General features: G+C 42.4%; 1 protein-coding gene and 1 long non-coding RNA gene across 2 annotated transcripts in view; one reads left to right on the top strand and one right to left on the bottom strand.

The window, feature by feature from the left end:
• LOC147009832 (uncharacterized) overlaps window positions 1–27,989 on the bottom strand; it is a 63,636-nt gene that overhangs the window by 4,529 nt on the left and 31,118 nt on the right. Inside the window, exon 2 of the long non-coding RNA XR_015052969.1 lies at window positions 10,976–11,158. This is a non-coding gene — a long non-coding RNA (uncharacterized LOC147009832). The remainder of the gene's footprint in view (window positions 1–10,975; window positions 11,159–27,989) is intronic.
• Window positions 1,056–26,809, top strand: LOC147009833 (interferon-induced transmembrane protein 3-like). Its single transcript, XM_085862634.1, has 4 exons — window positions 1,056–1,337; window positions 2,012–2,070; window positions 17,842–18,065; window positions 26,064–26,809. The coding sequence occupies exons 1-4, from the start codon at window positions 1,321–1,323 to the stop codon at window positions 26,262–26,264; spliced, it is 501 nt and encodes a 166-aa protein (XP_085718760.1). The 5' UTR covers window positions 1,056–1,320; the 3' UTR covers window positions 26,265–26,809.

Below are 27,989 nucleotides of genomic sequence, written 5' to 3'. Positions count from 1 at the left end.
TATATATATATATATATATATATATATATATATATACATATATATACAGTATCTCACAAAAGTGAGTACACCCTTCACAAAAATGTACATGTTTTGTTTTAACTTTTTACTTAGATGTATTATAAAGACAAGACTCAAAGAAATAATAGAGTAGACATTCTGTCATACAGGTACAGGCCCAAAACATTTATTCTATGGAAACAATGTGGCATACCAGGCATATCTGTGAAAAGTGGGGGGGGGGGGGCAACAAAAGTGAGTACACCCTATGTTCTTTCTCACAATGAAGCATTATTGTTTTCATTATTTTGGATGTCCACCATTGTTTTTGAGCACAGCAGCTATTCTACTTGGTATAGAGTTGACCAGTGTTCCACATGTCTTTGCTGGGATCCTGTTCCACTCCTCTGCAATGACTTCTCGAAGTTGCGTGATGTTGGACACCTTTCGTCCCTCAACCTTACATTTCAGGATGCCCCACAGGTGTTCTATTGGGTTTAGATCAGGTGACATGCTTGGCCACTCCAACACATTGACCTTCGACTTCTTCAGAAAGGCAGTTGTCTGCTTGGAACGATGCTTCGGATCGTTATCGTGCTGAAATACACCTCCTCTACCAAATTTTCGCAGGAAGGGTAACATCTTCTCCTTCAGGATGTCACAGTACATCGTAAAACCCATGTTTCCCTTGATGAACTTGAGCTCGCCAGTACTGGCAGCACTCATGCATCCCCAAACCATGACACCACCACCACCATGCTTGACAGTAGGGATAACGCACTTGTATTGGTACTGTTCCCCAGGTCGCCGCCAGACATGATGCACTCCATCAGATCCAAACAAATTAATCTTCTTTTCATCAGACCATAGGACATGTTGCCAGTAGTCCAGGGGCTTGAATTGATGTGCTTCAGCAAACTGTTTGCGAGCTTTATTGTGGCTCTGCTTCAGGAGAGGCTTACCCCTTGAACGACGCCCATGCAACCCGATATGATGGAGTGTGCGACATATGGTTTGCACACTAACAGACTGGCCAGAAGCTGGAGAAATCTCTTCAGCAATCTTGGCGGCACTTTGTCGTCTGTCTTGAACGACTAGATTATGAACTTGACGAACAGTACATGCAATCATCTTCGCTGGTCTGCACTGGCGAGCGCAACACATTGTTGTACGCTTCTTGGAGAACCTCTGGATGACCTTGGCCACGGTGTTGGGGTTTACGTTCAAAGAAGCACTGATCTTCTTGTATCCTTGGCCATCTTTATGTCGGCAACGATTCGATCTTTGACATCTTTCGAGAGCTCTTTACCATGAGGAGCCATGCTGCTTTGTCAATGGTGATTGGTGCAGTATTTCCTATGCAATTATTTCTTCAGCAAGCAGATAGACAATTAGTGCATTGAGTACACTTCTTCACTTTTAACATACCAGGGAGGTTGCAGCTCTCTGGACATTGTGTGTTTTGTTTGGTACATATTTGTACCTTTAACACTCTTTGACTTTAATATGCAGAAAATGGAAGCTGTTTTACCATGCTTGACTTACTTCTTCTACAGACAATAGCAGGGGAGAACTCACTTTTATTGCCTCCTCTTTCAGAAATATTTGTAACATGCCACATTGTTTTTATGGAATGGCAGTTTTGTGCCTGCAGACATATTGCAGAATGTCTACTCTGTCATCAACTCTAAGGTTTTGCTTCCAGCACAACTGCTTAAAAGGTTACACTGAATTCTTTACATATTTGTGAGGGGTTCACTCACTTTTGTGAGATAATATATATATATATATATATATATATATATATATATATATATATATATATATATATATATATATATATATATATATATATATATATATATATATATATATATATATATATATATATAGTTTTTGGCCCGATCTCTCAATGGTGAAGAATCACTTTTAAAATTCTTGTCACCAGATCCAGATCTTCACCCATATATGATCAATTCGTCCTTGTCTCACACCCAACCCTTCCATCCAGTTTCGCCCTGGAAGACATGCAAGGCAATTCTGCACTCTCTGTTGATCTGGAGAGAAAAGGTAACAATGGTGACCTTGGAACATGTTTTTATAAAGAGCAATGGATTCATATTCTTACTTTGTCCCTCCATAATAACTGGCAAGCAAATGACATTTAATTTCTGTCATCAACCTCTGGAGTGCTTGGCCTTCACTATAAAGTAGAACCAGTTTTGGCCAGATCATATCCCGAGGCTGATATGATCAGGACCCTACACAAATATACTACAGCAAAGCTTCCCTATGATGCTGCACTTCTATCTTGAAAGAATGTTGCGACTCACTCAGGGGAAAATTATTCAAATATCCCAGTAACCCAACACCAGATGCCATTTATTATGTTAGCTGCCCAGGCAAAATGTTTTCAGCTGGCTTGGCAGGCAATGTGTTGTTTTCAGTGACGTTACTAATTTCTTCATCCTGACTGCCACATCTATTTTCATGGTCAGCCACTGGAGGAGGTTCCATGCATTGAACTTCGAGCCCTCACAAGATGGAATCTCCTCTGGTGGCTGACCATGGAAGGAGATGGGTTAATTTGACAATCTTTCCCTGACAACAGAGAGAAACTGTGACATTTTCCAGGATTGAAAGACAGGTTCCTTTAATTAGCCCAGCAATTTATCGATGCCAGATCGGCAGAGTGGTCCAGTGGCACTCTGTTTGTCAATGGGATGGGGGTGGTGCACACGATATGGATTCTTCTTCTTCTTCTTCTTTTAAGTGCAGTCTTATGGCTACTGGTTGAATCATTGGTTAGGGACACGGCTTTGCCGCTGATGCATTGTCCCTATTACTAGTACACTGGTACTCATTTTGCTGACCTCCGAAGGATGACAGGCTGAGTCAACCCAACTTGGTATTAATTCAGCAGCCAACGGGTCTCGAACTCAGGACCCTAATATCCCAAATCAGCCACCCTAACCACGAAGCTAACACCAGGCTTATGCAGAGTCATCCACCCTGCCCCCCCCCCCCCAAAAAAGGAAGATATAGAGTCTTTGAGAGCATCAGAAAAGTTCCAAATGTTGATGCGGAACAAGAGAGTGCTCAAGAGACTGACTTGTGGGACTTCTTCTTGCATATGGCAGCTTGGCTGCCAGGTAGCTATCATTTTGTTGGGGCGCAACTATGCCACTGATAAGGTGCCCCTCCACGAATACACTGATACTCATTTGGCCGATCCCAGAAGGATGACAGGCTGAGTCAACCCCACCTGTTGTTAATTCAGTGGCGAACAGGACTCAAACCCAGGACCCTAAGATCCCAAGCCAGCCACCCTAACCACTAAACCAACACCAGGCTAGCTTGTGGAACTAAAGGCTCCACAACAAAAGGAGAGGAGAGGGTTCTACTGATCGTAACGCATTCACTGCATCAGGCGATGAAATGAGAAGCCATGTACAAAGATGGTACTTTTTATGTCACAAGCAGCAAACTTGGCAAGCAAAAGAGGATGCCAGACTGTGTCCAGGAAGATGTCCAGGGAGAATGCCGAGATATGTCAAGTGAGATGGTTATAACCTCTTGTTTAAGAATTGAGGTCTCCAACCATTGCTGAGAGCCACAGCATGTCCAGAAATAAGTGACTGGGAAAGAATCCAAAGTGAAGCTGTGTTGAAAAGAGAAAATACTTGACACCAGCAGCTGACCTCGAACAAAGATGACCTTCAAAGCCAGCAGCAGATTTGGCATCTCTGTCATTCAAAGTCATTTCTTGAATAATCAGGAACACTCTCCTATCTGCTGGTGCCCAAGCATCACATCTGTCTCTGCTGCGATCCTTGGAATCGAAACTCTCAACATTGTTGTCATCTCCCACAGTGATTCCAAAGTACAAAGGTGTTGCCCTCACATCAGAGATGAGTCGAAAGCCTCTGTTTTTAACTGTCTCTCATCAGGTCGAGCTTCTCGGTCAGACTGTGGACAACAATGTAATCAGCAATCCCCATGCACCCAGGAACTCGCTCGATGATGTATATACCCTGCAGGAAGATGTCCTGACTTACAGATAGACTGAAGGGAAGTCACTGAAAACAATATTGACTCAATAGTGTGCGAAAGGTCATCAGCTCATGGGATTCTTTATCTAGAATTTAAATTAACTGACTCGTAATCCACTTTTGCATCCAACTTGGAGAATAATTGGCCTTGTTAAATCCTGGTTTGAGCTCTTCCAAGGTAGGTATCTTGTGTGGACGTCTTGTGAGACTCTTGTTAAGACGCCTGTGGTCCAGAGATAGCCTCAAACAACCATCTTTCTTGCTACTAATGGTGAGGGAACTACACCAATCTGTATGGTGTGTGACACCATTTTAAGTTCTGCTTTCAGCTTGGGCTTCAAATGTATGGTGCATTTGCATGGAGCATCGACGCTTGTTTTGACATCTTCTTTGATGAGGAGATGTGTTGTAGCCTAAAGTTTCTGAGTGTGTTAAATTTCTTTGAGAACTGTCGTTTGAGGTCATCTATAGAGTTAATTGGTGAGCTCGATGTCACTTGAGGTGATGAAGGTTGATCTTATCATTGTGTGGACAGTGAAGGTGGTGGGTTTGGCTTTTGATCTGTTGAGTTTGATGGTGAACTGACGGTATGGATCATAACAACCTTCAGTTTACTGCATATGGGGACACTGGCTCTCGCTGGGCCAAGTACGTCCACAGCATATAATCTTTCTTTGTAACACTTTGGATCCTTGTATCTGCACATGATGCGTGTACAACCGAGGAACCTGATCTCGGAACTGTTGTAGGCTGTGATCCTTACTCTTGCTGGTTGGGTGAGAGTCATCCAGAGATCACCATTCATCTGTTTGATAATTCGGAGAGTAAGGATGTTTGCACTGGCACCAATGTCAACCTCAGTATTGAGGTGTTTCTGGCCTCAGAGCTGAGGACAGATGACATCTAGTGTGGTGAAAGGTTCGTCTTCTCTATATGGCTTGACTGGGGGCCGTGCATAGATCGGAAATGGTGATGGAAGAGAACAAGTCTTCCTGGACTTGTTCATCATCGTATCCCTCTCCTCGGTCGTCCGTTGATCATCTCTCATGATGTACAAGTGCCAGGAACTTTCACGGCTCTTTGATCTGTCGCTTCTTCCATGCAATTTTGTTTTGCTGCGAGACGGGTTGCACTGCCAATGCTTCTGCATTGCTTGCACTTTGATTTCTGGAAATATTTTGCCCAGTGACCCTTAATATAAAGCCACATGCCTTGCACGTGTCATTGTACGCGGGGGAACCTGTGCTGCTAGTGTGCAAACCCCAATTTGTGCCCACTTTGTGGGTTCGCTGGATACCACCAACTGCGGTGCTATTGTCTGCAAGGGTTTGTGGACTTTTTTTCTACTGGCAGCCACGGCCTCGTATTTACGGCCCTCGGGAGCCCTCATCGATCGTAAAACCCGTTGGTTTGTCAAGCAGATCTTTTTGAAATGCATCAAACTGTTGACCAGCTCCGGTATGCGTTCGGGTAGTTTTGTGGCCTAAAAATGGCGGTGTTTAGCTTTATCGTGGGATTGTGTGAGAATGAGAATATCAGAGGTGCTCGAAGCAGATCAGTACGCGAACAAATCTGCCAGTTGAAAGTTACAAATGCATAATATCGATAACTCTAGATTTTTAAAACACATTACATAAATGGTGAAAACTTTAAAAAGCAGTTGTTAATTTCAAAAGAAACGAAATAAACGTTTCCTCTGGTCTGTTCTTGCTCACCTAAATGCTCCATCTTGGAACCCTGAAAAAAACAAAAAAGTCTGATTGGCGATCGTGCACAGATCGGAATTGAAATCATGAGTGAATGAAGCATTAGAATTTCCAATGAATTTAGAAAATACCTCCAAATTTTAGAAAATGAGCAATCCATTCACGTATCTGGACTTAACGGATACAAACAAAGTTCAAGTTTCCTGAAACTCTGAGATCCTCTCTATCATGACTCCAGTTTTGGAGAAGCCTTTCTTTGGACAAGGAAGAATTAACTACAACCCTGTCTCAAATTTTCCATTAATTGAAAAGGCTGCATCAAAACAGGGGTGCCTTCATAGTACACTCGGAACGAGATTCCATACAATTTGCCAACTTCAGAGCCAAAGTACTGCTAAACTGCAGGTTCATGTTCCGATTCGTGTTCTCCAGTGTTCAAAATTTAAAATTAAGTCTGTCCTCGATCATAGAAATACACTGATGGACAGACATAGCGATCCAATTGCTTTGACCCTGTTTTGTGCTGTGTGCATGGGGTAACAGCTGTATTTATATGGTGCCTTTTGCCAATGTACATAAGGCACTGAGAGAAAGTGCGAGAGAAGAGGAGTGGGGAGAGGGGGATGAAAAACAGTGACACAGAAGGGTGTAAATAAGTTTTCAGATACTTTTTAAAAAGATTAAAATGTCCTTTTATCTCTCATTGAAATTGGGAATTTGTTCCAAATCCTTAAGGCAATTGATTGAAAGGAATTATAGACCAGCTTCTTGTGGAATGCATGTACAACAATGGAAGGAGCTGCTGTAGAACAAAGTAAGTAAGATGTCCTGTGTTGTGCAAAACATGATGAGATGTATGCTGGAAGATAAGATGGCAAGAACTTGGAAGTTTAAAGAATTATTACTCTCGCCGAAGGAGAGGTTCTTGCATTTTGGTCCTTTTTGTCTGTTTGTCTTTGTTTGTTTGTCCGCACAGAACTCCAGTGGGTTTTTTTTTTGCCACAACTGCTTGTCGGATTGAGACGAATTTTTCACCATTGGAGCAACTACTCTTGTAGATTTGTTCGAATGATAATTATGATGTCATATGTCACATGGTATGGCAGCCATGTTGAAAAAAACCCCAAAAACTTTGGACCTCTGTATCTCTGAAACTGCACCAAGGAAAGCATTGAAACTTGGCATGTTGCAAGTACTCCTCACAGGGAATAAGTGATTTTTTAAATGACATCATCGGTGCCTTCTTTATGATGTCATAATTGCATATTTAGAATGCTACATCGGATCAGTATGAAAATTGTTGAGGGTCATCGAGGGATAAAATGGTCCATATAAATTTTTGATGACGTCATCGGGCACGTGATTCTGCAGCCATGTTTCTTTTTTTAAACCTTAAAAAATCTTCTCTGAAGTGGCTGAACAGATCGAGGCCAAACTTTACATGTATGACTGCCTATCCACGAGGAACAAAAGGTTCACGACATCAAAGGTCACTTGGTTTGGTAGCCATATTGGATGTACCCAAAAACCTATTAAAATCTTCTCCAGACCGAATGGACAGACCGAGGGGACACGTCAAACAAATGTTCTCCAAGCCTTGGGTGTAAAAGCTTTTTACGGAATAATTGATGGTTCACATGGTCTGCCAGCCATTTTGGATTGAAAGAAATATTAAGTAATGTTTTCTCTGGAGCTGCTTAATCAATGGACATGAAACAACACAATTATGATAGAGTAGGGATTGGGAATACATGTTTTAAATTTCAACTTGATCAGATGCATGGTATGGCAGCCAGAATTATTTATTTATTTTGATTAGGGCTAAGCACATGTAAGTGGTTACCACCCCTATTTTAGGGCATACCCTGACTTGAGTGGCATTTTTGAAAGTCACAAAGACTACTACTGGTCATGAAATTTGGTTCATTGCACAGACAGTGTTCCATAGGACCTTAAAATATATAGGTTCATGGGTCTATGATGTATGTTACTGAATCTACAGAATTTTTATTGAATATACATGCCCAGTATTGGCCTTTTTCTTGTTTCACCTTAAAATATGACATATCTTAGACCATGCAAAAAATACAACAGATAAAACATTCTATATGAAATTTCTCATCTAATAAAAAGGTTGTCACCCACCGTCTGAGAAAATCAGCATTTGTCGGTCAGTGGTGGATTCGCAGGATATATGCACATTCTGGCATATTTTTATTTTTTCTTGTTTTATTGCCCTTTTAGAGCCTGGGACTATGAAATCTCCTAACAAAATGACTAGTTTATCAATAACTCATATTTACGTGTCTTAAATTATTCAACTTATTACCAATAATTAATCAATGTAAAAAAAATTGAGATGATCTGGGTAGATACTTAATTACAGCGGCTTGACCGAACTTTCCAACCCAAATGTCCGACTGTACGTCACGTTTAAAAAAAAAAACGCTTTTATTCTTCTGTGCATCAGATTATTTTCACTAAAATTTATTTACAAATGGGGCACAGTGATATAGATATAATAGTATTAAAAATATTGAAAACATGCATGGCTTTGGTTTAGAGTAATTTTGCATTTTTGTCTGACTGGACGTCACACTTTTTTGAATTTGATAAAAAAAATTAATTTTCTTTAAAAAAATTTAAAATATTTTTCCAGGTATTTAAAAAATATTTTATTAATTTAGAAGGCAGTTAAAACAGTTTTGGAGAATTTAGAGAGCTTTTTGTTACTCCCAGAATTGATTGAATTGAAAATTTACATCCAAGAATTTGTTCGATAAATCTCTCTATTAGTGCTTCTCAGCATCTGACAGTCACCGAATGGAGCAGTAATAAAAAAAATAGGTACAGTATGTATTATTTCTTAATAATCCCAGAAATTGGTATTTTGATTATTAGATTAGTTGCTAGAATAAGTTACATACTATGACCTTCATTTATTTTGCCAAAAAAGAAAAATTAGGTAATTTCATTGAAAACTCGCAAAACCATCTGAATAGGTACCCCTTCTTCAAAGTATCATATTTTGGTATATATATGTAATTAAGCTATACGGTTTTTTGTTCTGAACTCAGTTAGACTTACACTTTCAGGAAAATGTAGTGAGAAGGCAATGGAACAAACTTCATTTTTTGACATTTTTGAAACAGTGGTAACTAACCACTTACATGCGCTTTGCCATAGGGTTCTTTTTTTTTTTGAATAAGGCTCACTTGGCTGTGCCTGAATGGGTTTGAGGGTAGAGGAGTAACAGCTGAAATGTGAATCCTATCCTGGTTCCTCCTGATGACTTCATCTTTGCTTTTTGCTTGCTTGGGTTCCTTCTGATTACTCCACTGCAGCACTGTACCTGTTTGGTCTTCCATTTTATTGAAATTTAATCCCATTCTAAATTTAATTGAATAATAATAAAAACCGTCATGGGTCAGGTGTCCAATCAAACCGGGATTGCATCAAAGTGGGACGTCTTGGTACCCGGTCATCACTGCCAGCAGTTATAAAGTGCAAGTTCTAATCAAGTCACTTATTAATTACGTAACACACCAGAACAGAAACGCCACTCAAAATACACCACATAAAACAAGTCCTGGCGAGGGTCTGCAATCTCTGATTGCTCTTTTTCTTGTTCTATATTGTATTCTCTCTGTAACTGGGAGTCAGTGTAATTGGATTAACATGGGAGCTATTTTGGACCATTTAGGTTGCTGAAAGATCAGGTGACCACACTTTTTCTGCACTTTCTGTAATCGATACAAATGCTGTTTAGTGATTCCACAAAGTAAAGAACTACCAAGATGCAGCCTCGAGATCACGAGTGCATGAACAACATTATAACAATATCGCCATTCATATATACTTACTGATGGGATTAAGATTACAGATCTGCCAATTAAGAGCGACGCAACTGTGTGAGCTAATCAGACATCCTCATGCCATGATGAAACCACTCCTAAATTTTGTATGGAAGGGAAATGAGAGATTTCCTGACCTTCAGAAGCTGAAACTCTTATTAAGGTACAAAGTTCTTGAAAGTGGTTAGGTGAAGAAGCTATGAAGGATGTGGTTTTACTGGAATTCAGCTTCAACTTACTACGTATCAGCCATGCCTGAATGTCATCAAGGCATTTAGAGAGACTCTCGGTCACTTCGCTCCCAAAAACCACGGATCCTTTCCATCCAACCTCTTTTCCAACTCTCAATCTTGGAAACGATGAAAACTTTGACAAATACTGTCATGTGACCACTTCAATGACACCGCACGATTTTAGCAATATCAGCCAACATTATTCATTCACTTTAAAGATGAATAAGCAGAATAACGTAATTGGTCTTTGGGGCAAAACTACAATTATAATGCTGACCTCGGTTCCCATGAATTCAAAACTTTGGCATCCGCTGACATCTTGCTGATCTGCCCGATTCATGGCTGAGAAACACCCAAGGTGCACGGGTGGGGATGGGTTAATATTGAGGAAGAGAAATGGGGTTTGGAGTGGGGAAAGGGATGCGGTGATAATTGTGCAACATTTCCAAGAACAAAGAAATCACAGTTTTTTTTTTTTTTTCCACAAAATCACAACATGCAAAAAAAAAAACATGTTTTTAAATAGTTTTTCGTTACTCCAACTTACTCTAATAATGCAACCAGAAAAACAAATTATTGTTTGAATCCCATTCACATATGCAGACTCACAATAATAATTAATAATAATTAATCCAACAGATGGCATCATGCAGCATCTGCTCCCACATTGGATAAGCATTTTATCCCCTTGCTTTGTCCATCAAGGCCTTCCCCTGCATTCAGGGCCAGACACAGGGACTGTGAACGAGTGAATGAATGTGAAATGTTTGTACAGGGAAGCTTCCAAACGACTCAATTGCTCCTGCCCTTATTAAAACGCTGAGGTGTTAATATGTGCGGCTCCATCCTGTGATGGAACAGGTTGAGCTGCTGCGAGCTCGGCATGCGAAAGCACTGACAACTGTTGCCTCATTGCCAATTAGCATTGTGATTGCAAAATGAAAATCCCATGAGCGGTCAATGGTATCTCATCACGTACCTGATATCTATTGTCTCTCATGCAGTGAAGTATGTTCGCAAATGTGATGTGCACTCCCTGTACACGATGTTTCTAAATATTGTGCCATGGTGTGTCACAGGACATCATCCTAGAAAAAAAAGAACAAACGAGAGTTTATAGAACACCTTACCCCATGCAGTATGGAGCACGGAGACAGTCGGTCGTCCTCCCAGCCTCAGGAGCAACCCAGAGATCCCTCACATCCAAGAGGTAGCGGTAGCGGATGGGTGAGGAGGGCTTGGAGGGAATGCGCCAGTCCATGGCGACCAATCGGCACGATGATCGTGACTGCACTTCCATGATGAATCTTGTGCTGGGGGTTACAATTATATAACCACCACGAAGAAGCATTTCTGATCGTTGCAATATTTCAAAAAAGTGTGATTTGTGTATGTGACCAAAAGTCATTATTTAACTCTGTTAATTTCGATAAATTGCAGGGTATCATTACTTCCACCACCAAAGGTGGTCGGAGGTTGTGCATTTACCCCTGCTACGGAGGTTATGCAATGCAACGCCAACCCTGCACAATGCAGCCCATCGCAACGTAACGCCAAACTTACGCAATGCAACGCCAATCCTGCGTGATGCAGTGCATCGCGATGCCAGCCCTGCACAACTCATCGCAACGTAACGCCAACCGTATAGAATGCAACGCAGTGCATCATGATGCCAACCCTGCATGACGCGGCGCATCATGATGCCAACCCTGCATGACGCGGCGCATCATGATGCCAACCCTGCATGACGCAGCGCATCATGATGCCAACCCCGCATGATGCGGTTCCTCATGATGCCAACCCTGCATGACACTGCACATCGTGATGCCAACCCTGCATGACGTGGCGCATCGTGATGCCTACCCTGCATGATGCGGCGCATCGTGATGCCGGCCCTGCATGATGCGGCACATCCTGATGCCAACCCTGCATGATGCGGTTCCTCATGATGCCAACCCTGCATGACACTGCGCATCGTGATGCCAACCCCGCATGATGCGGTTCCTCATGCCAACCCTGCATGACACTGCGCATTGTGATGCCAACCCTGCATGACACGGCGCATCATGATGCCAACCCTGCATGATGCGGCTCATCGTGATGCCAACCCTGCATGACTCAGCGCATCGTGATGCCAACCCTGCATGACGCGGCGCATCGTGATGCCAACCCTGCATGACTTGGCGCATCGTGATGCCAACCCTGCATGACGTGGAACATCGTGATGCCAACCCTGCATGACGTGGCGCATCGTGATGCCTACCCTGCATGACGTGGCGCATCGTGATACCGACCCTGCATGACGCGGTACATCGTGATGCCAACCCTGCATGACTCGGCGGATCGTGATGCCAACCCTGCATGACGCGGCACATCGTGATGCCAACCCTGCATGACACGGCGCATCGTGATGCCAACCCTGCATGACGTGGCGCATCATGACGCTAGCCATGTGTGGCGTGAGCCCATGGTGACACGAGCATATCGCGATGCCAGCCCATTGTGTCACGAGCGCATTGCGATGTCAGCTGTGTTTCTCAAATCCAGAAAATTAAATAATTCTCGTATCCAGATCCGGATTCAGATCTTCACAAAAATCTAATCAATTCCTCCTTGTCACACACCCAAGTCATTCACCCAGTTTCGTCCGGATCCATGTTCCACTTTTTGATACATCATGCTATGTATCCTTTTTGGCTCTACCTATCAATGGTGAAGAATCAGTCCAAAAATTGGTGTATCTGGATTCGGATCTTCACCAAAATCATGTGTTGCTGTCCTTGGCACCGACATCGACAACGCATTTCAGAACGATTCCTTGCAAACTGTGGCCAAAAATCATGTGACAGACAGACAAATAGACAAATGTTCCAGAGCAACATACTTGGTGAAATATTTTTTTCGCCAAGTAACAAACAAGATGGCTATCGTGATTAGCACGATACTTGCAAAATCCACTTCCCCTATCCCCCCCAAAAAAGTTGTCATGCATACATCAAATTGTACATTTCATTAAGATTAAAATTGATGATCTTAATCAAAGCTCAGGTCAATCGGATGAAAAATGATTATTTTTAAGATGAAAATTTCAGAAGATTATTTTTCAGATGAATCAATAGGCTTTTCAGTTGTGACTACCTCTACAGCTTGGTAAAGTTTCATGATGATCAGTTTAGAATTATGTCCTGTCGGTGATTGACAGACATACAGACAGGCAGACAGCCAAACAGAATAACAAATTGCACAGCACAGTACTTGCGAAATCCATCAAACGAGTTTGACTTTAAAAATAATTGGTGGCTGTACTCGATGACGAAATATGCAACTCCTCTTCAAATTTCAAGTCAATCAGATGAAAATTGAGGATTTCAAAAACTTGACAAAGCTGTTGACCTTTGCCCATTGTTGACCTTAAAAACAATAGGGTTCTTGCTTTTGACAAACTTTACCAGGTGGTGAAGTTTTGTGAAGATCGGTTTAAAATTGTGACCTGTAGACGATTGACAGACAGACAGACAGACAGACAGACAGACAGACGGACGTACAGCCAAACAGAATAACAAATTCGACCAATCAATAAACTTGAAAAAAAACCTTCGATTTTGCAAGTAACAGATCGGGGTCAAACGCAACCAGGTGGACGGAGGTAATAAAATAGATGGGTGCAAAGGTCAAATTGAGGTTTCCTAAAAATGAAATAAAAATGCTTTTTGTGCAAGATGTAATCAATTCAACAATGAAATATGAGAAATAAACTCGAAATGAAACGCAATGACCTCTAGAATGTTGTGTTGAAAGTGAAAAGGCAGTCGACTCGAAAACCCATGACAAGAATTGAATATATTCAGCTCAAGAAAATAAATGCAAATAATTTACTTGAGGAGTCCAACGATTTACCTGGAGGTTTAGAAAAAAAAGAGCCGATACTCTAGCTCACCTGCCTAGTGGGTGGTATGAGAAATAGGTATCTATCATATGAAAGCTAAATCTTGAATTTTGTTAAATATCGTGTACACAAAAGTACATGGGATGGACGGATGATCGGTCGGTTGGACGGAGCTCATTCTAATGTCCCCCATCTCCGACCTTGTCTGAGGGGCGGGGAACTAAAATGAAAGACAAACATTTCGTGCCTGACAAACGGTTTCAAGACCATGACTCCTTGACGTCTACTGTTGACGAGTCTTTGAAGGAGCAGTCAGAAGATTTATATTATCAGGACATTTATCATTGAAAGAACATATTGCGTAAGTGTGTTGAGATAAAAGGTGATTTCGTTCATTAATAAATTTGAAAACGAATCTATTTTTTCCACCCCTCATATGTAGACAACAACAAATGTACCATTAGTTACTTTTCCATGTGGTTAATGTGAGTCCACATTTGTGCACCTGTATTTTATCAGATGGTTCAGATTTCCCTTCTTCTGAAGAATTTTGTAAGGTATGCCACAGGAAATGTAATAATAACCAAAAGTCAACGCAGGCAAGTATGGTGGAAAGTCTCGACCTTGTCAACATCTTTGACAGCCCTCAAAATATTTCCTGACAAACTTCTGGATAATTTCAGGGTTCAACATCTGGGATATCTGCAAAATATAATTGAGCAAGAGATGCAAAATCCATCATGTTATGAAATTTTTCATATTATCACATCATATTATCAGTATGAAATTTTTTGAGAGTCATCTTGGGATAATATGGTCCACATAAAAAAAAAATTGATGATGTAATTGGTCACGTGATTCGGCAGCCATGTTGTTTAAAAATTTTTAAACCTTCAAAAATCTTCTCTCAAGTGACCAAACAGATTGAGGCAAAACTTCACACGTATGACCACCTATCCATGAGGAACAAAAGGTTCACATATATGATGTCATTGGTCACATAGTTTGGCAAACGTATTGGATTTACCCTAAAATCTATTAAAAAAATCTTCTCCAGAATGGCTGGACAAATCGAGGGAAAACTTCACACAAGTGTTCCCCAAGCCTTAGGTGTAAAATTTTGTTTAGGAACAATTGAGAGGTCACATGGTTTGGCAGCCATATTGGATTGAAGAAAAATATTAAATAATGTTTTCTCTGGAACCTCTTAATCAATCGACATGAAACTTCACATTTATGATATAGTCATGATGGGGAATACATGTTTTAAATTTCAACTTGATTGGACGCATGGTCTAGCAGCCAGAATTATATATATATATATATATATATATATATATATATATATATATATATATATATATATATATATATATATATTTTGATCTGGGTTCATTTTGATTTTCTTTTCTTTTGTGAAACGCTCACTTGGCTGTGCTGGATGGGTTTGAGGTTAGAGGAGTCGCAGATAAAACCCGAATCCTGTCCAGGTTCCTCCTGATGACTTCATCTTTGCTTTTTGCTTGTTCGGGTTCCTTCTGATTACTCCAATGCAGGACTGCACCCATTTGGTCTTCTATTTGATTTGAATTGAATTTATTTTAACTCCAATGTAAATTCAATTACCTAACAATGAAAAACGTTGTGGGTCAGGGTCAGGTGTGTTTGTACCCGGTCATCAGTTATAAAGTAGCAGTTCTAATTATGTCTCATCAATTACGTAACACATGAGTACACAAACACCACACAAAACAAGTCTTGGCGAGTGTCTGCAATCTCTGATTTCTCTTTCTCGTTAACTTTTGATTTATTTACAAATTTACAGGCAAGGAGAGAGATAATTTGGCGGGGAGAGGGGTATGCATCAGAAGATACATTTTTACATGATTCAGAATGAAGTTTAAATTGAAACAGGAGGGAAAAATCTCAACCACAACAAAATCAGAAGGGATCCTGATAGGGGAGGGAAAGGAGGCTTGGGAAGTGTGGGAAGATTAGGAAGATTCAGGAAAGGTTTGGAGGTAGTCGAGTAATGGTGAGTGATGTGTTCGGAGAACATGGGAGAAGGGGAATTTCAAAGATTCTGCTGAATTTGCAAAAGGTAATAAACAGATGGCCAGAAAACTACAAGTACAAGTGTGTGAGTAAACATGTGGTTTGGTGGTTGTGAGGAAGCAGGAGATAGAGGGAGGAGCCAGGACTGTGGGCGGACCACACGTGATTGACAGGTTCAATATTACACTCTCAACACATTGAGGGAACATTAGGAGTTGGAGAATCATTGCATCCTTACTCAGCCAAGAAAAAGGTTTCATTTTTATTTTGTTTTAAAGATTATTTATTCCCCCCACCACTGAAGGTGAAGAAGGTTATGTTTTCAACCCTTTCTGTCTGTTTGTTTGTTTGTGTGCAGGATATCTCAAAAAGTTGTGGAAGGATTTGGATGAAACTTGTTGGACAGGTTGGGTGTGTCGCAAGAACGAATCGATTCAATTTTGTTGAAGATCCGAATCCGGATCTGGATACGATAATTATTTCTTTTTTAAAGTGATTCTTCACCATTGATGGGGCCAAAAACGATATAGTACTGTATAGCATGATATTTCAAAAATGTATTGGGTTCGATATTTCTCGTGGAAAAGGACATTACGTGGCGGAGGTATGCGCTCCACCGAGTGCCCTTCTAGTTTTTCAATTCCTTTGTTCTGCTTATTTACTTATAGTGGGGCAACTTAGCTAAATATAGCATAACAATTGTGCATTTTGTGAGGAAAGCACCAAATTTGGCACACTAGTATGCTATCATATTATGAACAGATTTGGATATTGGGCCATCTCAAATTCAGCCGCTGATGGCTGTGGCAGCCATTTTCCACTGCCATCAAAAATTTTGAGATGGCCCAATATCCAAATCTGTTCATAATATGATAGCATACTAGTGTGCCAAATTTGGTGCTTTCCTCACAAAATGCATAATTGTTATGCTAAGTTGCCCCACTATTACCCTTTCTTTCAATGACAAAGATAAATAATTAAGATAATTTAATTTAATTTTGATTGAATGAAAAACAATTCAGTGATTGATAACAGAATTAACAGAGCCAAGAAAAAGGTTTCGTTTTTATTTCATCTTAAAGTTTATTTATTTGTCTGTTTTCTTTTCCTTTCTTCTGTTGATTTACTTACCCTTTTTATCAATGAAAAAGAGCAATAATTATGAGAATTGTATTTTATTTGACTGAAAGACAATTAAGTGATTGATATCGACAGAATTAGTTGAGCCAAGAAAAACTTTGATCAACTAATGCTGACAGACAGGACACCCAGTTTAATGTACATCTGAGGGATGGTATCTATGTTGATGTCTTGCTCTGCATGCATGGCACCAGGATGACAGTTTGTAGCTTTAATAAGACCGTAGGTTCAAACCCAGGCTAGAATGGTTTAGAGACTAGTGTGCATGCTTCCAGGCCATCCTGCCAGCCTTGTTATGCTCAATGTTATATTGTTACTTTATAATCATACAAAAATACAAATCCATTTTTACATCACTGTATAACCACTAAAGATACTTCGATGTGACACGATAGTGAGAAATGCATGAAATTTGAAAAATATGCGCTCATCGATTCGTATCATATGCAATGAGAAAAGCTAAAAGTCTCCATTTCATAACATCATGGGTCAGGGGAAAGGAAATTAAAATGAGGATGAGATCAATGAGGTTCACTTGCTGGATCTCCGATTTTTCAATTTGTCAAATGAAAAAAAAAAAACACCCACATCTATTTTCTCTAAAATCAAAAAATTAAGGCTGAACATTGATCGGGGTGAGCAGGCTTCGGATTTTGCTTTAAAAGTTTAATTAGAATAGAATATGATTTTCAATATGTGGGATTCTCTATATGATAATTCCATATAATGTTTGTGGAAATATAAAGTGCTCAGTTGTAAATATTATTGTATTTTTATCTGTCCTTATAATGTAAACCAATCCCCTGTTGTTACCCTATCCGATGAATCATGTGGTTTATCCAATGCTTCGTCAAGGTTACACGTCTCAGATCATTCTCTGAGCTTCATGTAAACCTCTCCACCCTTTCCTTCCAGGAATGGAAATGCAACCCCAGGGATCATGCCCCCCCTATTCACAAGCCACCATGCATCTACTCCAGGGACCACAAACCAACTATCCGCACACCTCCGTGAATATCGAACAAAATCCTGCACCTGCACCGAAGCCCCCAAATGACTATCTTGCCTGGTCTCTCTTCAACTTCGTCTTTCTCAATGCATTCTGCCTTGGTTATGTGGCCACTGTCTTTTCCATCAGGGTAAGAGTGATGTATATACGATTCCTCCATCAATGTTGTATTTTTGCTTTTAGAATACGATTTATGGATTGCAACATTGCTCATGCACCAGGATGATCACATCCGAACAATTTTTTTTTGAATTCAATATTTTATTTTTGTGTACATAGTTGAGGCTCATGGAAGAGCTGTTATTAGCACACTGAACGGACCAGGACACAACGGAACAAAAGGAACAGTTGAGACAGGGGGTGGAGACACCAAGTCAGGACAGATCAAATCTGTGACTCGCTCAGGAACCATGTAAACCTGCTTCATGGTTGGGTTGTCAGCGACTAAACCCTCTCCCACACCAGGTTTCCTGGTGAGGATGGTGTATGGATATGGACACCCAGAAGGATGAAAAACAAAACCTGTCAAAAGGTGGAGGAGCTCCTTGTGAGCCAATGACCATTCATATCTGGTGCCCAACTGTGTCTGCGGACATCCTCCTGCATTTGGGTCACCTTTTTCTTGGAGGTTGGCGACAGAATTTGCACTTTGGCCACTGTAAAACACTTATTCTCCACAACATACACAAAAAAACGCAAATATGGTAAAACTAAAAACTCACTCCATGGGAGTACCTCCTGTGCAGCTTCCCTTCACAAGGCAGCTCACCAGTATAAGGGATTGGGGAAAAGCCTTCTGGACCCCAAATTTTTTTTTAATAATAGGAGGAAAACCAGCAGGAAAACTTGCTGGGTCGGGTTGTGGTGGTGTGTGTCGGGTGGTGCTGAGGTGTCGTCCACCAGATGGCGGTCTCCTCGGGTTAACATAAAGTGGTCCTTTTGGATGAGTGCCCGGAATGTCCTCAATCAAAGAGAAGATAATCACCTGTTTCTGCTATCATCTGAGCTCCAGCATTTGAACATCAGTATTGTTTCACTCTCTGAGGACCGGAGACTGGAGATCAGAGACTGGATAGTGATGAGATCATGGCGGGTGGTTACACCTACTACTGTACTGGCCACTCTGATGGTTACCATGCCCAAGGAGTTCCAGTTACTCTGTCCAATAAGGTGACTCCCATGATAACCAAAGTAACACCAGTCAATGATTGTATTATGAGACTGAGGATTCGTCACTCTCTGGGTGTCATTTCCCTGGTCTCTGTATATGCTCCAACCGAAGTGAGTGATCTGACTGTGAAAGAAATGTTTTATACCGTGCTCGAGTCTGTGGTTGATCAGTGACCCATGTGAGATACTCTTCTAGTCTTGGGAGATTTCAATGCATAGACTGGCACTAATGGGGATGGTAATGAGGCATGTGTTGGTCCCCGTGGGTCTGGAACTGTGAACCAGAATAGCACTAAATTCCTTGACTTTGCAAGAAGTCATGGACTTCGTGTGACTGGTTCATGGTTGCAGCACCCACAGTGTCATCGCTGGACTTAGTATTCCAACGCTGGTGGTGTGGCAAGTGAGATTGACCATGTACTCGTTGGTGGTCACTGGAGGATGGTCCTGAATTTCAGGGTCCACCGGAGTGCTCATTTCCTCACTACTGACGACTGGGTTGTTGTAGCATCTCTGAAGTTGCAGCTTAAGTCCAGGAGAATGGTACCATATCAGCCTCGGCTGGATGATGGCAATCTCAAGAATGAGAGTGCAGCTGAGGAGTTTGCGAACAAGTTGAGTGGGGATCAAGGAGGTCTGGGTGTTTTGGGGATCCTGAAGAAAGACTACCATCTTTGATGGTGCTGGTGGATGTCTTGGAACCCACCATCAGGTGAAGAGGAACTTTATCTCCCAAGTCACACTGGATACCATTGACCAGAGTTGCAGGGCCAGGGTTAATGGCAGAACTGAGCTGTTCATGAAGCTGAGGGTGGACAAGGAGGTCCATGTGCGAGATATCTGTGAAGGGGTAGAGCATCACCTGTGGTCAAGTGATTCTCATCCTACTTACAGAAGAATCCATGCATTGCGTTCATCCAAGCCTGTCCCTCGATGCACTGCAGTGAGAGCAGAGAGTGGTGAGCTCTTGACAAAGGAGTCTGAAGTGAAGGTCCGCTGGGCTTGTTACCTTGAGCTGTTGTTGAGTTGAGACACATCAGCTGTTGAGTTGGATATCAGGGATATATTCCTATTGCTGACCCTTGAAGTTGAATATTGCAGTTGAAAGGAAGTAAAGCTCCTGGGATCTGTGGCATCCATGCTGAACTCAAGCTTGGTGGAAATGCTGTACTTATGTCATCACATGTATTTCTGTGCTCTGTTTGAAGCACAAGCATCATCCCAACTGACTGGAAGAGGGGCCTTGTTGTCTCTCTCTCTGGGAATGGAAGGGTGATCACCAAGACTGGAACAACTACTGAGGGGTGACGCTGCTCTCAGTGCCAGGCAAGGTCTTTACTCAGATAATTATTGATAGGGTTTGCAATCATCTGCTTGAGCACCATACACCAAAGAGTTCAACGATTAACCATATACTTGCTCTTCAGGTCCTCACCAAACGCAGGCATGTGTCTCAGCAGGGAATGCTTGCAGCCGATGTTTATCTCCGCAAAGCGTTCAATTCAGTGAATCGGGATGTCCTCTTGAAAATTCTCGGTCTCTGTGGGGAGCCACCAAACTGATCATTCTGATTTCTGAACTATACTCTGGAACTGAAGTGCTTTGAGGTGTCGTGGTTCCATCTCTGTCGTATTTCCAGTTGTTGCTGGTTTGTCAGGGGTGAGTCGGGCACACACACTTATCAGTGCTTGCATGGACTGGATTCTGCAGAGGATGTCAAAGAGATGAAGCTCTGCTGCATCATTTGGGAATGTCAAGATCTCTGACCTTGATTTTGCAGATGATGCAGTCATCTTTGCGGAGACTGCATATCCTGATGGCAGCCCTCCAGGTGCTGAATGAGGAATCAGAGATGCTGTGCTTATGGGTCTCCTGGGTGAAAACTAAGATCCAGGATTTCAATGGCATCTTGGATGCTGCTATATTATCTGTACCTGTTTGTGGTGAGCTGTTGAGGTCACAGAGAGATTCACTTACCTTGGCAGTGCATATTCATATCTCCACATGATGTAAGCCAGAGGTCGATAGATGTCTGGGTCAGTCCTCGGGAGTCATGGATTCACTGCTTCATGAGGTGTGGCACTTTTGGTACCAATGCAGGATGATGAAAGTCTGAGTCTTTTAGTCCTTGGTGCTTCTGGTCTTGCTCAATGGATGTGAGACTTAGACTCTAATCAAGGATCTGAGATGGAGACTTAACTCCAGAACCAGGTCTCTTCGGAGAATCCTTGGCTATCGCTGGTCAAACTTTTTGTCCAACGAGGAGTTGCTGAGAGACTCAGATGAGATTTGTTACATGTATAGTCCGTATCAGCTGCGGCTGTATGGATATGTTGCTCGTTTTCCTGACACTGATCCTGCTCACCTGATTCTCTCAGTGAGGTGGAGGGGGCCAAGAGGCCGACCACATGCCTCATGGTTGCAGCAGGTTGATCAGCATCTCAAGTAGATGGGGACGGGCCAGGCATCGCTGCATTGGGGATGGCCAGGCGGAAGCCCCTGGAGTACCAGCGGAAAGTGGATGCAGTGACTTGCTGCTCCGGTGCATGCTCCCGTACCTGAACTGATCTGGGAGGACACAAACAGCAGAGTTAAAGGACAAGATAGAGGCAGACTTGGACAAACAATGGGTGGGGGGGGGGGAATGAGGGGTAGGAGAAGATACATGGGGTGGAGAAGATTTATACAGAAGGAAACTCTCAGGAGGGAAAGTTGGAAATGTGGATGAAGGAGGGATTGAGGTGGGTTAATGAGGGTAGAAAATATCATGTTTCTGATTTGGGGACAATCTGAGATTGTGGTGAACAGCTGTTTTGAAGACTTGGAGAGAAAATTTAGATTGAAGAGAATGTGGAAGTTGGTTCCACAGGTGGGAAAAAAAAGAGGAACGGATGGGTGGAGGTGAGCAGTGTTCCTGGATTTAGGAATTTTCACCAAAAGGGGGTTGATGGTGGACGGGTGGAACATACAGAACCCTAGGGGGGTTAAAGCATGGAAAGAGAAGAGGGTACAAGACCAGAAAGGAGGCGGTCAAAGACAGAGAGACTTGTCTGTGATGGCGTCGTGATAGACCCATGGACTTCATCACAGAAAATTCAAATAATCTTGGAGGCCTTTATTTTGACGGTGTCAAGCTGAGCAAGATGTAAGGTAAGGGAGCCAAAGGCTGATCGTGAAATCCAGGAGTTTGAATGACTAAATTTCTTCAAGAGGATTGTTGAGAAAGTAGATGGAGGGAGAGAGGGTTACCAGATGGTCCTTTCGGAGAGAGATACTGAGAGTGTGAGATTTGTCAGGATTTACAAACATATTCCAAGTGTTTGATCATCTTGTGATTTTGCCAAGGTATGACGAGAGGGAAGAGGCTGCAGCCTGCCTGCCTCAAGGATGAGGGATGTCACGGCACACAACTATTCCGACCATGACAATTAAAAAATCCGCATGCCAAACTAAGGGGTGTAGCGACCCCCGTAACTGTTGGTCTTCCGCCTTCTGACAACATTCACATGGGCTAAGGCCAATCTCATTTTCACACTGGTGTAACCAAGAAAGTCTTGGGCATCCTCAAGGACAGAGCCATGTTTGATCAGTTCGGTGGCAGTCATAAAGATCCATGGCAAATTCCAGGGAGATATGGGCTGGTGCATGTTCACTTAAACGGCGGACATATCCAAACAGGGAATAGCATGTCATAGCGATATCGAGTGTGATCATGCCAAGTGTAGTGATCTCAAAAATGATTTTGTTGAGATTCGGTCATTCCATCGAACCCCAAAATGCACATACACATTGCATATGGAAAGCTTGTAAGGTGTCTTGGTCCTTTTTCAAAAGTGTCCAGGTCTCACAACCATTGAGGAGAACAGGTAGGATGCATGTTCTGTAAATGCGGAGCTTTGATGGTAAACTCAGACGTTGCTATTTCCAGACAGCGTCTCATTGTCCCATGACAGGGACAGCTGTGCTGATTCATCAACACACATCAGGGCTGCAGTATCCAGATGAATGAATGTTGGAGCCCAGGAAGGTGAAGTGGTTCATTGACTCCACAACTACACCAGAGATAGGTCCTGGTAGGGGGAGGGACCAATGGCAACATTCTGTACCTTGGTTTTTTTGCCATGAGGGTTTGACGCCTTGGCTTTTAGCAACCGATTGAAAGTGGTTGAACACAGCTGGCCAGTGGACAGGGTCTCTCACAAACAGGGCAGCATTATCTGTAGAGAGTAGATCAGTGATGACTTCTCAACTGACATAAATTCCAAGCAGATCTGCATACCTTGACATCATCCAGTCCATGGCGCAGCAGAAGAGGGAGGGAGCAAGGACACAGCTCTAACGAATTCCATAAGATGTGGGAAAAGGTGGTGATATGTCAGTGTCCACTCCAACGCAGGTTGTTGTATCTTGTGGAGGTTCTGGATCAGATTGAGAAGTGATAATGGAACTCCATTGCCTCTCACACCTTCCATGGGGATATCCAATCAACCAAGTCAACCAGGGTATCAGTCAACAATGAGGGCCATTTCTGTGGCCGGCTAGATCCCACTGTCTTGGATGCTGTAGAGGATAGTGTCATGGACAAGAGGCCAAGACTCCTCAACGTTGTCTGAGAATTCACCCAGAGCATCAAAACAGTTCTGGATGGAGATGCTATTATTAGACAGATAGCTCTTGGTCACGAACCAAAGCTTCCATGTTCAAGTGTCGCTCAGGTCTTGCTTGACGATGGTATACAAAGTGCAGTCAGATATCAGCCACAACTAACCTATGGTCAGTGTTTGCCAGAGCTTCGGCGCCTCTAAAAACCCAATACGATTTGAAAATTGAACGATCTCAAGATAAAATGTGATCCAGTTCATTATGAGTGTAAGCATCATTTGAGATCCAGGTGACTTTGTGTATGTGTGTCTTGAAGCAAGAACCCATAACAGATAGGTTATGGAGCAAAGGTAGATCATACGAAAATAGTTGTCATTCATATAACCTGATTCGCAGTTCCTGATAACACTTTTGAATCCTGTAAGATCTGTGCCAGAGGATGTGCTGAGATCCCCGAGAATCAAAAGTTGGTCATGGAGGGAGACCGATTTTTTTTTGTATACACTGTCGAGGCTCGTATGAGAGCTAACACACAGAACGTACAACAAGGGGAGCAGGAGACAAGAGGAGCGGAAGAGGGAAGGAAAAAACTGTGGAGCAGAGACATGATATCAGTGGAAGGGAGAGGGTTGGGGTGGGGTACACAGGGTAAACAAGATGGACACTACAGGGACTTTCAGGTCCTTACATGACAGGGACTTTCAGGAAGGAAAGCAGAGAATTTGAAAAAGGTGGCTTTGGGGTGGATTAGCGGGGGTAGAAAAAGATCATGGTTTTAGATGGGGGAAGATAAGAGATGGTGAACAGCTGTTTTGAAGACCTGGAGGGAAGAGTGGGATTAAAGAGAGCGTCACAGTTTGTTCCAGAAGTGGGAAAAAAGAGGAACGAAAGGGTGAAGGTGAGCAGTGATTCTTGATATTGATGGTTTTACCGGAAGGGTGTTGATGGCAGACCTTGAGTGCCCTGCGTAAATATGTGTGCGACATATCTCAGACAGAGCAGGGGGGGGCAAGGCCGGAGAGGAGACGGGAGAAGACAGAAAGACCACTGACCTGCCTGCGGTGAGAGAATGAGAGACCCAAAGACTCAGCCTCATCGTGGGAGATACCAATGTTCCTAAGTGCCTTGGTTTTCACAGCATGAAGCCAAGAAAGGTGAGAGGCAGGAGCACCAGCCCAGAAGGGAGAGCAGTACTCTGTCAGCCTGTGGACGAAAGCTTTGTATGTGGTCGGGAGCTCAGGGGTGTCAAGTAAGGACTTGCACGATGGAGGATGCCCAGTCGGTGACTGGCTTTAGAAATGTGGTTTTTCCTGCTTGGAAATGTGGCTTTCCCAAGAAAGGTCATGATAGATAGTGAGACTCAGAAGCTTGAATGAAATGACTTCTTCAAGAGGATTGTTGAGAAAGTAGATGGGAGGGGGAGGGGGGGATTCCACAAGTAATTCCAATTTTTCATAGAATGTGACTTTCTCTGAACTTGCAGAGACCTCGGTAGGAGCGTATGCCACAATCAGAGAATGGGTGCCATGTTGAACCATAAGGAGACAGTGTGAAACAGGATGCCATAACATCAATGAGCCACTCATATCACTTGCCAGTATTAGGGATACTCCATGGGTGTGCTGTGACTCTCCTGAATGGATGAGGGTGTAGTTGCCTACTTGCTGATATCCACTGCCATGGCACAGGCTGCAGTCATGAACAAAGAGATAAAGAGATTCAGAGATCATTGATGAAAATTAGGAATAATATGGGGCCTGGAACCCTGCTTTGGGTCACTGTGGTTTTAAGCCACAGATTCTCCCTCCGGCATAATTCACTTATAATTGAACTGAACACGCTTCCTCTTCCTCGCATAGTCCTGATTATTTGATTATTAACTCACTGCACCATGCAGCTTAAAGTGCACATGTGTAAAATGCCTCCACTCAGTGTTTCACTCCGGTGGTCTTGGGAGACTCGATTGGGAGACACTCCAGGAGACTCGACTCCATGACAATATTATCCAGGGAACCAGAAAAGTCATTAATGTGGACAAAGACGATGATCCATCTGAAAATACTGCCTCACCAGCTTCAAGAGGATGATCTTGACACATAATTTTTTCAGGAGCAACCCATTGTTTCCACTCACAGAGAAAATTTGACAACCATTCAAGGAGTCCCTGAACACATTGGAAAAAAAAACAAAACAGACAACTTGGAAATTATTTGTGACACTGGCTATTGGTAGCAGGTTACATGAAGGATATGGGAGTTGATTAGAAGTATTATGAAATAAAAAAAAATTCACGAAACTTTGAAACCTGTTTCGATGATGGCATATTTTTTTTTCTTACCACTCCTTGTTCCACCAGTGTCGTGACAGCCGTCAAATGAATGACCACATTAGTGCCGCCAAGCATGCATCGACAGCCAGATTTTTGAACATCCTTTCCACAGTCATTGCCACCATCACTATCCTCATAGTAATAATAATTGTGGTAAAAGAAGTCATCACAAATGCGAGATGGGGGTATTACGGATATCAACGATATCCTCAATATTCAGGCTATTGAAGGAAAGAGAGTTGCAGAAGTTTGTGCTTGACCACTGCCCTACCGCTTATGCTAACCAGAACCACATACCTCTTTTTGTTTAAGATCGACACAGATTGCTTATGCTTTAATTGTTTGTCAGTTTTAATCAATTATCTGTATTTCAAATATAAATAATCTGTATTTTTCCCCTTCATATTGTCTAAACAAACTTCACATTAAATTTCTTTTGTTTGTGATTTGTTGATGGTGAATAGCAAAAGCATCTGAAGAGTTAAATTTGCAATTCTGCAAAATTTGTCTGCTTTTTGAATGGGATGTTTATACTTTTGAAATGTTTTCTTCTTCCCCTCTATCACTTTGCTCTTCCGTGAGCCTCGACTTTGTATCCCTGCAAAAATACGAAAAAAAAATAAAAGGTTCCACTGGCTTTACAAAAACGAGAAACTCATTTTTCTTCGAACAAATTCATCAGCTCAAACAATTAATTTTTATACAAAAATTTGGTCTTGCATTGGACAGGTCAGGTCAGGTCAGGTCAGGTCAGGTATGGGAGCATGCGCCGGAGCAGCGCATCGCTGCATCCACTTTCCTCTGGTACTCCAGGGGCCTCCATCTGGCCATCCCCCAGGCAGATACCTGGCCTATCCCCATCTCTTTGAGATGCTGATCAACCTGCTGCAACCACGAAGCACATGGTCGCCCCATTGGCCTCCTCCACTCATGAGGCTCCTTCGCTGAGAGAATCTGTTGAGCAGGATCGGCGTCAGAAAAACGAACCACATGTTCATACAGCCGTCTGTGAGTTGGAGTTGCCCACAATTTTTGAAGGGTCACCCACAATTGTGAGTCACCCACAAATTTTACAAGGGATGACAAGGCATTATGGTCAAACTGCACAGAAGTTGAAATGCCAATAAACTTTAACTGTGATTGCACAACAACACAAGAATAAATAAGAAACATAGGACTGCCTGTCCTGATGCTCACCGAGCATGTCACTCAAATCTCCCACAGACCTCCTTCAACCCTGAGTTTTTTGATGTCATGAACAAACTTCGGTGCATCATGGGTGATGAAGGTTGTGGTCAAGTTTCATTGAAATTGTGTGTGTAGTTTTGGAGAAGAGATGAAATACCTATTTTGGGGGTCAACCCCCGCCTCCTCCGTATGACCCCATAATGAGTTCAGATCTGAATTTTTTGATGCCAAGAACAACCTTAGGTACATCACAGGTGATGAAGGCTGTGGTCAGGTTTCATTGAAATTGTGTGTGTAGTTTTGGAGAAGACAGCAAATACCTATTTTGGGGGGTCAAAAACCCTCCTGTAGACCTCCTAAATGACTGCAGATTTTGATGCGGTCGATACACTTTGGTCCATCACAGGAGATGATGGTTGCAGTCAAGTTTCATCAAAATTGTTTGTGAAGTTTCGGAGAAGAAAGCAAATACCTATTTTGGGGGGTCAACCCCACCTCCCCCCACCCCGCCCCTCCATGGATCCCCCTTGATAATGGCAGATTTTCTATGCAGACGATTGAAGGTTGTGGTCAAGTTTCATCAAAGTCGTGTGTATAGTTTCAGAGAAGAGAGTAAATACCTATTTTGGGGGGTCGAAAACCCTCCTGTAGACCGCCTTAATGAGCGCAGATTTTGTTGTGGTTGATATTGTTACAGCTGTGGAAATTCGCAAACCACCATTCAGGTCCCGTAGGTGAGATATCTCTTAAGTACATGTGTAGTTA

The sequence above is a fragment of the Eptatretus burgeri genome, chromosome 17 (genome assembly GCF_056783735.1).
Source record: "Eptatretus burgeri isolate ZD-2024b chromosome 17, Ebu_testis_v1, whole genome shotgun sequence".
Taxonomy (NCBI): domain Eukaryota; kingdom Metazoa; phylum Chordata; class Myxini; order Myxiniformes; family Myxinidae; genus Eptatretus; species Eptatretus burgeri.
Note: the sequence above shows the minus strand (reverse complement) of the source record. Positions and strands in the feature narration are given on the sequence as shown.

Bases quoted from the DNA above. Each gene is read 5' to 3' on its own strand.
- LOC147009833 (XM_085862634.1), top strand. The intron at 2,071-17,841 runs GTAACAATGGTG...CTTTCCTTCCAG, and splicing joins TGTTGATCTGGAGAGAAAAG to GAATGGAAATGCAACCCCAG. The intron at 18,066-26,063 runs GTAAGAGTGATG...TTGTTCCACCAG, and splicing joins CCACTGTCTTTTCCATCAGG to TGTCGTGACAGCCGTCAAAT.